We start from the raw sequence: 15,755 nt of genomic DNA, 5'->3' as shown, positions 1-15,755 counted from the left end.
TGGATGGCTGAGAATCTCCACAGACATTAAGATACGCGAAGTTTCCCTCTCTCCGTTCCTTCTCCAAGGAATGCCGGCCTTTTCAAAAAATCCCGCCAGCGGCGGGAAGAATCCCGGCAGAAAAATCTTCGAGCAGCGAATCCGGGGAGCGGAAGATTCGAATCTGCCTTCGCTCGCACGTTCTTCCCCCCACCCCCCTCTTCCAACCAGGCCGCCGCGTCCTCCAGAAAGGAGTCAAGGCGGAGATGAAACTCCACCCGCGTGGGTCCGGACGGGAAGGAGGTGTGGTTACTGCCGCACTGGCTGCTGGGCTGGCCGGCGAGGAAAGATCCGCGTTTAAAGGTAGGAGCCTTAACCGCCGCGGAGGCCTGCCGCTCGAAGAAGCGGGCGGAGGAAGCAGTCGCTCCTTCTTCCAGGTCGGTTTGGCTGCAGTACTTTCTCCGTTTCCCGCCCGTTAGGTTTTCGTCCGGCTCCGTTTTCGCGATACTCCCTCCCCCCCACATCTCTTTTCGAGGCTGCGGAGTTTCCACGTGCGTCGGTGGCCGTGGCTCTTGGGGCTATCGCGGAGGGGAAAGCGGCTTGGGAGGATTGCCCCACAGGGCGGTCGACGGCGGCTCTCGCGGTGGGAATCGATCATTGACCACCATACAGTCATAGAAGGTCCACGTGAGTGAGGGATACCGTCGTGGTAGCGTAGTGGTGAGGGGCGCCGTCCACCGGGTTTGGCGGAAAGTATCGCGGAACGGGGGGAGTTTTGCAAAACGGGGAGTTTCCCCTTAAGGCTCCACCGCGTTCCCACGTTCTGTATCTGGATGGGTTCGCCGGTTCGCTCCTTGCCTTGGTCGGGGCCTGTAGTGTGGGCGCAGGGGGCGAAAGGAGTGAGGGGCGGGGGAGGGATACTGGACCAGGGAAGTCCATTGGAGTTGGCCGGCTAATAAATTCAAATACGTAAATAATTAAAAAAGAAACTTAGGGGGCTGGCGGACTTGGGGTCCTGGGGTTCATAAATGACACCTGATCTTCAGGCTCGCTTGGGTGATCGAGCTGCGCTAATACGGAGAGCCGGAGGAGGCGGTAGAATCTCGACATTGTTAATTTTAATTGTTAATTTTATTCATTTGGTCAAGCATGCATAAGATAACAGATAGAAGTCTAAACGTGTTTTATTTCGGGCTCTATCACTTGCAGATTGCAGGAGGCAACGGGATTCGTCCCCGTGTTTTATTTGAGAGTATTTCTCTCCGAGTAGGAAAAAGGAGGAATAAGGGCAACATTTTCTTCCTTTTAAACTCTGGGAACTGTCTGTATTCAGGAGATTCTCCACAGAAGAGAAAGATACTGTGAGAATGTAGTGCTGTATCACATGGAGCCCGTAAAGGGGCAGATGAATCCCTTACTTAAAATGCACATAGTTGTAAGAGAATAGTAGAGTAGCAGCTTCTCTAAGTGCTGACTTCTCTCCCCTTTTCAATTTTGAGTAAAATGGAAGTGGTAGCAAGACGTAGAGGGTTTATTAGAAAATGAACAGGAGTTAGTAACAGACTTTCTCTAACAATGATTCTAACAATTGTTCTGTTAAATAATTTTTCTTAGGGTAACTGGTGGCTACCAAACTTGGAACCTTGAAATAATAATCTTTGGAGCTAACTGGTAGGGGAATTCTGGGAGCTGTAAATTGTACATAGGACAGTAAGTTAGGGGAATCTTTTTCCAGACTTTTTCTGTTTGGTATGCAGGATTATTGTAACAAGGAAGAGTTTTCAGAAACTTTATTAAAAGTCTTGTGTCATCTGTAGAATTTTCTCTGCCATCTTCTGCCTCTGAAGAGGCAACTTACATTGGAAATAATTAGTAATTTGCTCCAAAACATAGGTTGGATAGCGGATTTCTGAATATGTTTTCGATTAAAACAATGATAAGGCCACACAACAATAAAAAGAAAAGTATAGTATCAGCAGATATTAGTTATTCCACTAATTCAATAGGAAAAATATGAAAAAAGTCTGCATGTAAATTCTTTGTAGGGCAACAGCCATCAGACAGGACTCATTGTGAGGAGATCTTCTGAGTAGACTTAAGTTGAGAGTAGCAAGTTATTGGGTTATTGAGTTCCTGATCGAAAGGCAAGTTATAAATCTAACAAACAATATAGGGGTGGATTAAATAGGTACTGTTCCACCCTATGGAAAAGAAGGATGCTATTCCTATGGAAGACCCAAAGCTTTAAATGGTTTAATCAAGATCCAAGTTGCTTCCTCTGTGAGAATCAAAGCTCTGATGTTGATATATAGTTCAAAGGAACATGTATAGTGATATAAAATTAAATTGAGTAATCCTAGCCTTTCAGTATTTTTTAAAAAATATCTCAAAGGTTTCATTATTACTAAAATGGTTGTAGTTCTAAATTCTATACTGGTCTGATCAAAGTAAAGATTTGAATTAATACCATAGTATTTTAAATTTATAGAAACATAACTCAACAGATGCCAAACTGACATTCTGTTAATGTGGATATGTTTGGCATTCTGTTTCTCTATTCTATGTCTTCCTATACTCTTGAATATTAAACAACATAATTTAACACCTGTTTTATAAACAATGATGGGCTGATTCTTAGAAAGTTACGATAAACCTTTTATAAATAAGGAAAGTCTGAATCCAGCTTTGTGGTCTGAGCTTCATTGTTCAAAGAGGATAATAAATATATATGATTACAAGTTATGCTGGGATGAGTTGGCTTCTCATCTCATGGAGCATCATAGTTTATTGAATAAGGGAGTTTATACAATACACTCAAACTGTAGTTTACAAGCCATGATGCCTAGTTTATACAGGTGACATGAAAACTGAACAGATAATACTTGTGAACTACCAAGAGTCCTTTAGGATTGTGATAGTCCATAAAATGATAAATTGCTGGGTGTGATTTGTACATTGTACAGTTACTCCTGCTGGGCCTATTTCATTCATTTTGAGGGCTGTCCATTCAGTGTTCTCTTGGGTGGAACAAGTCTTCATTTGGTTTTTCTGGCTAAAACCATTTGATCAGACACTTGAGTTTTGCTCAAGGGACTTGGGAGAATAATAAGCTGCTGTTTTTCTCTTGGAAAAATCAATATACCCTTGGTTCTAGCTGAAATATTTGACTGGGGAAAAGAGTCTTTTAGAAGGAAAAAAGGAACAAATTTGCTGCTTAATTGGGAATAAAATTCATTTTTTAGCAACTTCTAGTTTTAAATTTATAAAGCTTGCAAGGCAGGATTTGAAATGGAATGGCATGATTGCTAATACAAAAAAAAAGAGGTACTGTATTCATAACATGATTAGGGAAAGCAAATAAAGAAATTATGACCCAAGCTTTTTAGTATATTAGTTGAATTCTAAACTGCTTCAAATATAGCTACTAAAGAGTTAATTTATTTTAAATTGAATATCATTTGGTAAATTAAAATTTTAATGAATCTAAAAATAATGATTCATTATCTTTTTGCTGTCTTCCAGGAAAGTGAAAACCGTGCTTTTTGTACTAGTTAGATTAATATTGATCAGAGATGGGATAAGTCTTAACAAAAAATATGACATTCTATTTATCCAGTTTTGTAAGGGAAACCATGCTGCTTCCATTTTTTTTATTTGCACTAGTTCTAAATATTTTCCCTTTTAGCATATTTTCACAAGCAAGTTCAGTTCAATAGCTGGCAGCTAGTTACAGTTGGATGGTGACACTTCACAGACTTTCAAAAAGCTAAATAGGCTGCAAACTTGGTTAGTATTTGGATGGAAGTCACCTAGAAATCCCATAGCTTCAGAAGTTTTTAAAAAAATCCCAGAAGTTGGCAATGGCAAACATTTTACTTCTGCCAGAAAACATAGATATATCCATGTAGCAGTGAGTTAAGTGAGTTAAATTCAACTTTAAATGATTTTATTTACTCCACATTCACATTGCATCTGAATGCTAAGTTTGAAGGTATGGTTAGGTTATCTTTACCTATCTTATTCTATGACAAACACAAACAAACATGGTCATTATGAGATATTAAGGCAAGATGACTAATTCATGGTAGATAATGAGCTTAAGTAGATACGTTGGAACCTTTGGTTAATCCAGAATTCTTTAGCAAGTATATTAATACACAATTTTATCTAAGATTGTATTCTGCATGCAACATATATTGTAACTACTGTGGTATGATGGTTATGGCTCTGATTATGTCCGTGGTTCAAGTCCACCCTCAGCCATGGAAACTGATTGAAAGATTTGGGGCCAGTTGCTTTCTCTCAACCCAGTTTATCCCATGGGTTTGAGTAGAGAACCGTGGAGTAAGGAGTGCTGTGTAAACTTCCTTGAACTCTTGGCAGAAAAGATGAATGTACAATGAACAAATAAATATGTACATTCACCAATTACAGCTTTCCTCCCCAGATAGTGTAAACTACAGGTAGTTTACACCAGGGGTGGTATTTGCTTACTTTCCCTACCGGTTCACAAATGTGAGCGCGCACGGCTTCGCAAAAGCCATTGATGCATGAACACGGCTGTCCGTGCATGCGGGCTTGCACGCATGCACACAGCTTGAAAATATGCCTAGGTAGGATGGCATAGAACTGGGGCGGATGGGCAGGTCCACCCGCGATTTCCACTGCCGGTTCGGGTAAACCGGTCCAAACGGTCTGAATACCACCTCTGTTTTACACTTGTAAACTACTTAACTGTTATCAACTTGCAACAGTTCATTTAGTGACTGTTTGAAGTTATAACAGCACTGAAAAAGTGACTTATGACCATTTTTTACACTCACAACTGTTGAAGCATTCCCATGGTTAGGTGATATACAAGTGACTCATATTTATGATGGTTGCAGTGTCACTGAGTCATGTGATCACCTTTTGAGGACTAATTCTATTGAGAATTGATTCCAGGACATCTTACAGATCATTGCCTCTAAAATTTGCCTGCCTGCTTTTCCGATCTTTTGGAAAACCCTGCTAATTCAGTAGTCAGATCTGGATAAGAATTAGGACCTCCTCTGTCATAACAAATTGTTTGAGATCAGTTTTGCTCCAGCACCAGACCTGTTAGATACCATTTTCTCCCTTTCTCCATTTTCATTTTATTATGTTATACATCTTGATAACATTGCATTGTTCAATACAGTGAGGTTTATAGACTATCATTAAATACAATTAATATTCTATTGTTTAGATAGCTTAGAATATTTTTCTCTTTTCTAGTCTAAACGCTATATCAATTATTTGTTACAGTTTAAGATATCAATATTACAACCATAAAATTACTTGGCTTTTTTTTTAGTAGTTGAGTAGAAAAAAACTACTAAAATTCACCTTGAAAGTATTTGTTGTACAGGTAGTCCTCAATTTACAACCATGATTGAACCCAACAAATTTTCTGTTGTTAAGTGAGATATTTGTTAAGTGACATTATATATACATGTTAGTGAAAAAATATATAAACAAGCAAATTTAATAACAGTTAAAATACTAAAAAGTAGAAAAAAAATTAAAAACCTGTTGAGTTTCTGGCTCTTTCTTTTAATACATTAATTTGCAATAATTATAGACATTTAGGCCACTTTGTAGCACCGCGTAATGGAGTGAGTTCCTGTTACTTGTCCCAGCTTCTGCCAACCTAGCAGTTCAAAAGCATGTTACAGTGCAAGTAGAAAAATAGGAACCACTTTTGGTAAGGTAACAGTGTTCTGTGCTCCTTCGGCGTTTAGTCATACTGGCCACATGACCACGGAGATGTCTTTGGACAGCACTGGCTCCTCCGCTTTGAAACGGAGATGAGCACTGCCATCTAGAGTGGGGAATGACTAGCACATATGTGCAAGGGGAACCTTTATCTTTATATGCTACTCTAGAAGTCAGATTAACAAATGATTACATTTGTCATGCAGCACATTTATTTTTTACCAGTGGGTTCATACTTTCCTGGGTCAGCAGACTGATTCTTCTTGTGTGACAGTGTCTAATTTTATATACCAAGGCTATTCTCATTTTTAGTTTCAATTATTCTCTTCAATGTGCCTGGTTTGAGCAATGGAGAGAGAGTAAAAAATATCTTTCTAAAAGATTAAAGATATACTAAAAAAAGAGGGGTCTTAATGGTTTGAATGTGCAGTGTTTCTAAATATTGCTTTGATTGCAGGAAGTGAAAATGGCTGAAAACGGAGATAGTGAAAATATGTCCGATTTGGAAAAGAAGGTTTGTCAACAAATTGAGGTATGAATACTTCTGGTATGCATATTAATATAATGTGCAAATGTAAGGCTTTGGATAATAGGGCATATAATCCAATACATCTGAAGTACATTATACTGGAGCAGATTGATCTACACTACAGCTAAACTACTACAAAGGCTACCCTATAGTAAAATTGTAAATTTACGCACTAATTGATCAGAGGTGACACTCTTTTGGATACAATCTCAAATCCAAATTTTCCATTTAAAAAAATTGGAATTGATAATATAGCTCAATTTGTTATTTTCATACTTATTACCATGTTTAAGTCTTCTAGTAGTGCTTTATAACAGTAATCCCCAACCTTAATGGTTTGGAGGCCTGGTGGGGAGAGGGGAGAGGGGAACTGGCTCATGCAAGTGGTGGGCTGGCGTGCGTGTACGCTGGTTCACCAGGTATGTGGCCCACTCTGAAGTGGCCGCAGCCCAGGAGTTGGGAACTTCTGCTTTATAATATAAAACAATCATTAGCATAACTGCTTCATGCTGTTGTTTACATTTTAAGAAGAACATGCATTTTTAAACTAGCCCAGAGAACTGGTAGTCTAAACTTACTGACCGCAATGGGCACCAGTAGCTCTGCCACTAAAAGGTATGATTGTTAAAGTGAAACATTACATGACCGCACCTACATGTGACATCAGTTTTGGCGGTGATCTTTACTTGAATCACTGTGGGTCCTTAAGTGTGGTGTCATAGGACAGTGACTTGCAACTTCCTGCTGGCTTCCCCATTGATTTGTTAGGAGCCAGCAGTGACAGGCATAAATGGCAGTCACATGACACGGTGACCATCATAAATGCTTGCCAGTTGCCAACTGCTTGACTCATGATCTTGTGGCAGTTGCACCTTTGCGGAAGGATCATAAGTCTCCTTTTTCAGTGCCATCGTAACTTTAAATGAGTTCTTAGTAAGTGGGGACCAACTGGGACAGGCAAAAGATGCAATAAAAGCTTTTGCAGTAAGGAACTGGAACTGAATAAATGAAGCAATGAATAGAGTATCATATTTTGGGTTCTGATGCTTGTATTATTCTTATTTATTTCCACAGTACTACTTTGGTGACCACAATTTACCCCGGGACAAGTTTCTTCAAGAGAAGATCAAATCAGATGATGGCTGGGTGACTTTAGAAACAATAATCAAATTCAATAGGTAATATTAATAGTGGGCTCATAGTTTCATAAAAAAAAAAAGAACTTCGATTTTATAGGAAACTTTTGTCCTAGACTAGATTTGATTTTAAATCTCTGTGAAAAATAGCACTTTTTATTGTGTACGTTTGATTATTTACTGATTCATGTTTATTAGTGGCCATAATAATGAAAATTGGCAGCTTTTAATTTGTGTGTGATGTTCTGCAGCGTAATTTGAAATATATCTCCTGTGGCTTTTCTCCTTAAAAACAATTACACCCACCGAGGGGAATACTTGTTAAAGCAGATTTTTGTTCTGCCTTTTTTTTTTTGGCATACACATGCATAGCTTTTCCCCCTGCATGTAATGAGGACATTTATTAAGGATTCTGTTCTATTCTATTTCAACACAGTGTAATCTTTCAGAATTTAAGGAAATTCTGAGTGGGTTTTTACATGGCATGGGAAAATAATCTAAATTTGATATATTTCTCATATTTCTACAATCATAAATACAGAAGTTTGACTTTTTAAATCTCAAAAGTTGTATGTGCTTCTATTGCTTCACATAAAAGTATAGGTTTTTACTTCTGTGATTTTGATATTAAAGCCTATTTAAGGAAACTTGTGCAGAAGGCTGCTAGTTAAAAAGTGAATGGTTTAACTCTGGGGAAAGTTGATGGTAATAGAAAAGAGGCCACAAAATGTCAATCCATGAATTTCTTTAAACTGGATCTTTCTTGTCTATCAAATATTCTAGTTTAATTTACGTTCGTGATTGGTTTGCAACATGGACATGTAAATTAGAAGCTATAAACAGACTGAGCACCCCCTCCCCACCAGGTTTGCCACCTCTAGCAGAGAAAAATAATTAGGGATTGAGAATCCCCCCAACATCCAAGTCTCCCACACAAAAGATAATATCAGATTTGGACAGGTAGCCTAAAAAGTGGGTTTGCTTGTTTTGGAGACCATTCAGCTATGTTCCAAGAAATGATGGATCATTAATAGGATATACAGGTAGTTATCAACTTTTTTCAACTTATGACCACAACTGTGCCCAAAATGTATGTTGCTAAGTGTGACATTTGTTAAGTGAGTTTTCCCTCATTTTACAACCTTTCTTGCTACAGTTGTTAAGTGATTCACTGCAGTTTTTAAGTTATTAGCACAGTTGTTAAGTGAATCTGGCTTCCCCATTGACTTTGCTTGTCAGAAGGTTGTAAAAGGGGATCGCATGATCCCAGGACACTGCAAAGGTCTTAAATATGAATCAGTTGCCATGTGTCTGAATTTTGGTCACATGACCAAGGGGATGCTGCAATGGTCCCAAGTGTGAAGAATGGTCTTAAGTTACTTTTTTCAGTAATGTAACTTTGAACCGTCACTAAATGAACTGTTTGTTAGTTGAGGACTATCTGTAGTTGTCAATGGTTTGCTGGTTCTCTTAGAGTGCTGTTTCTGAATAAGTGCTCAGACAAAACAACACTTGGGATGAGTAGATTGTGGACTTAGGAAGAAGATGGAGAGCAGACCTCCTAATGCCAGTTAAGTTGGCCACTATCCTGAGTCTGGGTCAATTCCCACGAGGGACATTTCATGGGCAGAACAAGTAAGTCCAGACTGGGGATAAGAACCAGTAGGTTGAAGATGTTCAGGGCTGCTTTGAAAAGGGGTTCATTTGTAAGGAAGAATAACAAGCTATGGGGTATTCATTAGATGGTTAGAATCACGTCCCTGCTGAGACAAGTGTGGCAATAATTTTCACTGGTTTGCTCTTTTAAAATCCATTTGTGAGGAAATACCACCTGTGGGTGAACATCTAGAGTGTTATAAAGAGGTGGTGTGTCCCATCAATCGGCTTGGTATTCCTTTCATCTGTTTGGATGAATTTTGTTTTGTTTTGTGGAAGTGTTAGGCCTTCGGAAAATGAACTTTTCAGTTTTTCGAACAGGACAGCTAGAGGGTGGTAAAGTACTAAGAGATTCAGTTTCAGCAGTCTCTGACCGAAGCATTGACTTAACTGCCTCAGGTTTGCATGTGATGGTTTCCTGGTCTTGTGTAGGGAGGGCTAGTTCTTCCTTATCTTCTGTAGGGCCAGCTGATGCCTGTGTCTTCCCTTTAGTTAAATCAAGGGCATTAATGCCTCCCATGCTTATCGAAACCTGACCTTGAAGCTGGTGGAACATTCTAGTGTAGAGGGGGTTGCTGGCTGATGTTACAAGCTCTGGAGCTTATACTATCCTCCTGTGGGAATTTGGCTCTCCTCCCAGAATTTGGCAGAGTCTGTTTACTGCTATTGTGAAAGACACAGGGAGATGTGATTTGAAAAACCCCTGAGAAATGTTTACATTTTAAAATCATCAAAGGGAGTGAGAAATGCTTAAAAGCTAATATTCTTCTCTCAGGACCTTGCCATCTGAGAAGCGAAGAGATTTTTGTAAGGTTGCTGGAATATACTGCTGAAAAAGTTGTGTGAGGGAGGGTGGTTCTACTATTCCCCTCATCTGAATGTTTTCTACTTTGCCTTTGCTATCCAGCCACCTACCCTCGTTGAGAGGATTAATTGTAGAGATTGCACACATTTCATTTAAATGTCAGAAGATGTGTGACTGTCGGAAGACATTTGACTGAGGCAACAAAAATAATTAATAACTTCTTTATCTTCCATTTTGTAGGCTAAATCGCCTTACGAAAGACTTTGATGTAATAGTTGGGGCATTAAAGAAATCGAAGACCGAACTTATGGAAGTTAGTGAAGATAAGACTAAAATCCGAAGATCTCCAGACAAACCGTTGCCTGAAGTTACTGAACAATATAAGAATGCAATTAAAAGCAGATCTATATATATTGTAAGTGGAATGGTGGTATAAGGTATCATTGTGAATTTCAGGTTTGATATGATTGACTCTGCCTTTTCCATCAGGGTTTTCTGTTTAATGGCCCCAAGAACATGCAAAGGATTCCAAATTCTATTTAGTTGATGTGTGGTGAAGCCCTGTATAAATTGAGAATATACTCCTTTGCTTTTTCAGTAACTTGCATGACTCCTGATAATTTACTACATATCACAAAGCAATCCTATGTTTCAGCAAAGAATGTACTGTGTTTTGATCTCAGATTCTCAAGAATTCTGTTTATCATTACCAGAGTCATAATAATCTAAAAATCACTCTGAAAAGAAATTCTTATTTTTCTGGGCTTCTCTATTATATATTAGAAAAAGGATTCAAATAGTTTAGTTTGATGTATGCAAATAGTTTAGTTTGATGTATGGGGCTAAAGACTCGCTCCCCCACTTCGAATGGTATGATTGTTGTGCTTTTAACTATGTATGGTTTCTATGTTTTGTAACTCTGTTTGTACTTCCCCTCCCTTTTGAGTTGTGAGCCGCCCTGAGTCCCTTCAGGGAAAAGGGCGGCATACAAATAAATTAAACCATAAACCATTTAGATACATACCTATCATGCTGTTCCTTGCAGGGTAAGTATGTGAAGTAGAGAAGGAGTGAGGACTTACGGTTTAACATAAGAAAAGGAAACATTGCTAAATTATTTTTTTTTTACTGACCCTAATTCACTGTATCACTTTCTATACCTTTCTGTTGTTGTAACGTACCTTTGCTTTCCCATACACTGCTTTATATATTGACTCTTGTTCTTTAAACCTCATCTTGCTTTTTTTGAGGATTCCATCAATTCTAATCATTCTTTCTTAGTCTTCCCCTTCTTCATGACCCTTTCCTATTTCATCTGCTTGTTTGGTTGGATTTTGATCTTCTTTCATTTTCTTCAGGTGAACAAAGTATCTCCAACTATTTTTGTATTCATTCTGCGTTCATTCATCCATAATTCATAATTCAAGAAGCACGTTATTACAAATAACCATTTTCACTTCTTGACATAGGTACCATAGTACCCTTTCCCCACCGTTTGCCTGACTTAAAGTTTTTCAGCCCATTTTCCCATCTTTAAGAAAGGTGCACCTTCTAGTACAGTGGCCCCCAATTCTTTGGGCACCAGGGACAAGTTCCATGGAGAAAGGTTTTTCCGTGGACTAGTGAGGGTGTGGTTCCGCGTTCTGCCTGCATCCCGTGGATAAGGCTTTGCTTGTTTGCGCGGAGCGGTTTCTTGCATGCCACGGCCTGGTGGCAGTCCACAGACCTGGAGTTGGAGACACCTGTTCTAGTAAGATACGAACAATATGTTTTTGGTCTAACTTGCAGCCCCTCCATTTTCCCTATGAAGCAGACCTCTCTTGGTCTTTGGTATAAAGTATTTACTATTGTTGTTGAAAATCTTATTTTTCTAAGCCATGAGTTTTATTTAAATCTAGCCTTTGCTGTAAGTTGTATGGTTTCTGCTCTGTGTTAATTATTTACACACAAACTCAGTAATTGATTATGGAGGACCAAACCACATTAAAAGCACTTATTGCTTACATATAATAATGGAACTTTTTTTTTCTGAACTGCACAGATCTGTAAAACACTGAACTTAAATAAGAGAATTATTTAAACTTTTTATTTTTCAGAAAGGTTTTCCATTAGATGCAACTTTAGATGATATCAAAGAATGGCTGGATAGTAAAGGCAAAGTAGAAAACATTCAGATGAGGAGAACACTTCAGAAAACATTTAAGGTAATAACCTTCGAACAGAATTCTGTTAACTCTGAATTTCCTAAGGTGGTATCGGATCCCAAGATGAGATTCAGTTCTACTTTTCCTTCCTCCAGGGATCCATCTTTGCAGTATTTGACACTGTTGAATCTGCCAAGGAGTTCGTTGGGACACCAAACCAAAAATATAAGGACACAGAGCTGATTGTGCTCTTCAAGTAAGTATCATTTCAGTTCTGCATTTGGATTTTGATATGAGCTTCGTGCAAGTCTTCAGATGGATGGCCTACTTTTTGTCTTTAAGCCTTGTTTTTAAAATCTTGCTATTTTTCTTATTTTATTGCATGGGATTTACATATTTTTCTTCCCACAATTTGTTTTTTTCCTGGCCTCAGAAGAAGACACAGGGACATTGATTCTATGGTGTTACAGCCCTTTCTGGTTATTTATTTTAGAAAATGTATATTGCTGCCTACTCACCCATGGCGACTCAAGGTGGCTTACACAAATATTAAAACATTTTAAAAAATTATAAAAGAAAATAATAAAATAATAAAAACATTAAATTAATAAATTAATAAACTAATAGCTCCCCATCCCTGTGACAACACCTATTTATACAAGACATTTAATGGGCTCCATCCCTCTGGGTTCCCCAGGCTCGCTAGCAAAACCATGTCTTCAGCGCCTTCTGGAAGAGTGTTGTAAAGAGAACATTGTAGCCCCACCCCCTTTAAACAAATAAAAAACAGATGGAAGAGAAAAACCAATAGACTTGTGGGGCCCAAGAATTTGCATTTAGACAAAGTTTTGAAGAAAGAAATAGTTTTGACCTGAAGATACAAAGAGGAGGATCTTGATTTTGGGGAAGGGGATTTAGTGTGTATAGTGGGTGCCATACATTTCTGCAAAGCTTAAAGAACATATTTTGTCTCTGAATCTCCTTTCTTTCCACCAAGTATACATAAAATGTGTGTTGTTATATTACACTAGAGCAGCGATGGTGAACCTTTATGGCTCATGTGCCATAAGCGCAGTCACTTCCGGTTTGCTCATAGGGCTGTTTTTAGTCCTCCGGAGCCTGCAGGGACCTTCAGGAGGCTTCCCTGAAGGCTCCAGAGGACGAAGAACGACTGGTTTGCTTGTAGGGTCGTTTTTAGTCCACCAGACCTTCAGGGACTTTCAGGAGGCTTCCCTGAAGGCTCCGGAGGACTAAAAACGGCCCCATGAGCAAACTGGAAGTGACTTCCGGTTTGTACGTTGGGCCATTTTTCGTCCTCCGGAGCCTTCAGGGAAACCTCCTTAAGGTCCCTTTTGGACCTTCTCATCTATAACTAGAATTGGGTAAAAGGAGAAGATCTAAACTGAGAGGCTTTGAATTAACTAAAGTCATAAAATCTCTCCAATTTCCTTTTTTAATTACTTTTTTTTACTTTTTAATCTTTATAGCAGATTCATGGCACGTGGGGGTCTTGAATGAACAAATTACTCTGGGTCAGAATCATTTACTGAACAAGGATTTAGTGAGTAAATGTCTATGGAGATTCTCAGTCATCCAGTCATAGATTTTCTGGTTTGTCTTCGAAGATGTTTCTCTTCTCATCCAAGAAGCTAAAGTTTTCAAACCAGAAAGTCCAGTTGCCTCTTGAAAAAGCACCTTTGGGATTTATTGAGTATTTTCTTATTGTATTTGCAGGTTAAGATCAGACTGTCACTAGCAATTGGCACTAGTTGCCAACTAAGCTAAGTTTAGTTATTAATACTGATTAATGTTTTCAAATCATGGCCTGAAGATTTCACAGTACTTTGGTACTTTTCAGTCGTAATCCCAAATGCATATACTTAAAACTGGATTATATTCTGTGCAGGGAAGATTACTTTGCCAAAAAGAATGATGAGAAGAAAAGGAATAAACTGGAAGCAAAAGCAAAGGCTAAACAGTAAGTGGCAATGTCAGCTTTGAAATTAACACTCGGCTTTTGTGCCCAAGTTTTGTTATCTGACTTTTCCTTCTTTTTACAACAGGAAGAAAGAAGAGAAACAGAAGCATGCTGAAGAAAGTGAAATGGTACATTCCCTTTGATTTCACTGACTATATGATCCATTCTGGTGGTGGCTACGTTTTTCCATGCTTCGGTGGCTACAATTTAGGCTACAGTGGTAAAATAAAGAGGAAATTGCTTAGACAATCTGATTTCCTGAAACTAAGGCAAATGGGACAATGTCAGCTGGATACTTCAAATCAACCGCTTTTAATGGTTAGGTGTTTACCAGGCTCAATTCTAAAACATATACCCCTCAGGAGGTGCCCAGTGCAATTCTTCCAATAAAGTGAAACTCCTTGATGGATGTGAAACTCGATAGATATTATTTTCTTTTAGAAATAGACCCATAAAGGCTTTTTACTGGGCTTAGGATGAATCTAACGAAGTATATGAAAAGAAGGACCTTAGGAGCAGTCCTGAGTTTTTGGCTCACTCATTCTGTGGAGAAGGCTGTCCTGACAAAGGCAACCAAATCATCTGCAAAGGCTGTTACCCTGTTTCTCCGAAAATAAGACCTCCCTGGATAATAAGGCCAATCCGGCTTTTGAGTGCATGTGCTAAAATAAGCCCTCCCCTAAAATATTTAAACACCTGCACAGCTGGTCCCTGCCAGTTACTGGGGTGGAAAGGGGGGGGACATGGTCAACGTTCCCTTCATGCTCCTGCCATCTATGCAGAACGGCCTCGCGGAGGCTGCTCCCTCAAACCCTAGCTACCGTGCCCCTTCTCTTAGTGGTGGCCACAAAAAGAGTGGCAGGTCCAGCAACGCTGGGACTGACAAGAGTGTGCAGAAACAGACAGAATTTCCAGTCCTCTCTGGATCAGCTGGATATCGCTGAATCCTCATGGGATGAATACAGTGTTACTTCATTGGATATTCTGCATATAGTATTTTGTTTTCGTTATCAAGCAAGGATGAAGCATATCACCTAGAAAAAAGAGCTATGCTGAATAAAATTTATGGGCAATGGGAATATTCAGAAAAGCACTGTAGAACAAATCAGGGTTGCTCCTACTATCTTCTATGGGATTTAGGGTGTGGAATGTCTGGAGAAATGAACCAGCTCTATCTACTTCCACCCACCTCCAGGCCACTTTCCCAGTAGGTAGGACAATAGGTCCCTAGCATTCATCCCACTTGGTAGGGAACCCTTGTATCAAATTTAGATAACACCCACCTACTATCCAAACAAGCAGTTTATAAATAAAACCATATAAAGGAAATACAGTTTAAAAAAGAATTTAAAAAGGTGTGAAAAATAAAATGAGAGCAAAATTTAAAAGACAATTTTAAAAATGGTGAGAGCAGCCCCAGGGTGTTGTGCCACTCTTCGATCCCCATGCCATTTGGCAAAGCCGGGTTTTCACGTTCTTCCAGAAAGCTGAAATAGTGGGAGCCAGCTTTACCTTCCAGGGCAAGATATTCTATAGCAGTGATGCCAAACCTTTTTGACACCGAGTGCCCAAACTGGAACGTGTGTGCGTGCACCAGAGCCCCAGAAACCCGAAAGCCATCTGACTGGTGTGCATGCATGCACCGCCCAGCTGGTCTTCGCGTGTGCCGGAGTGCCAGGCAGCTGGAGTGCATCTGCACTGGCCAGCTGGTCTTCAGGTTTCCAGGCCTCCGGCATACACAAAGATCAGCTGGCTTACTCAGTGTGCACCAGAAACCAGAAGAGTAGCTGGC

The 15,755-nt window shown here is 39.3% G+C and overlaps 1 protein-coding gene across 3 annotated transcripts in view; it reads left to right on the top strand.

Annotated features, from left to right (window-relative positions):
• Nucleotides 1-273: 273 nt before the first annotated feature.
• SSB (small RNA binding exonuclease protection factor La) overlaps nt 274-15,755 on the top strand; it is a 22,002-nt gene continuing 6,520 nt past the window's right edge. The window contains exons 1-8 of one of the 3 annotated variants that reach the window (XM_087709264.1): nt 274-342; nt 6,173-6,247; nt 7,319-7,422; nt 10,082-10,256; nt 11,938-12,045; nt 12,141-12,241; nt 13,892-13,963; nt 14,049-14,091. In XM_087709264.1, coding sequence (XP_087565390.1) covers nt 6,182-6,247; nt 7,319-7,422; nt 10,082-10,256; nt 11,938-12,045; nt 12,141-12,241; nt 13,892-13,963; nt 14,049-14,091 — 669 coding nt within the window. In that variant the 5' untranslated portion in view covers nt 274-342; nt 6,173-6,181. Of the gene's footprint in view, nt 417-6,172; nt 6,248-7,318; nt 7,423-9,705; nt 9,844-10,081; nt 10,257-11,937; nt 12,046-12,140; nt 12,242-13,891; nt 13,964-14,048; nt 14,092-15,755 lie in introns of those variants that run through there. The other 2 variants (XM_087709256.1, XM_087709272.1) reach the window with 2 other exon arrangements.

The sequence above is a fragment of the Thamnophis sirtalis genome, unplaced genomic scaffold (assembly GCF_051295495.1).
Source record: "Thamnophis sirtalis isolate CommonGarterSnake01/CBP01778 unplaced genomic scaffold, rThaSir2_p1.2 scaffold_1, whole genome shotgun sequence".
In the NCBI taxonomy this organism is placed as follows: Eukaryota; Metazoa; Chordata; class Lepidosauria; order Squamata; family Natricidae; genus Thamnophis; species Thamnophis sirtalis.
The sequence above is the reverse complement of the archived record's forward strand: the minus strand, read 5'-3'. Positions and strand labels throughout refer to the sequence as shown.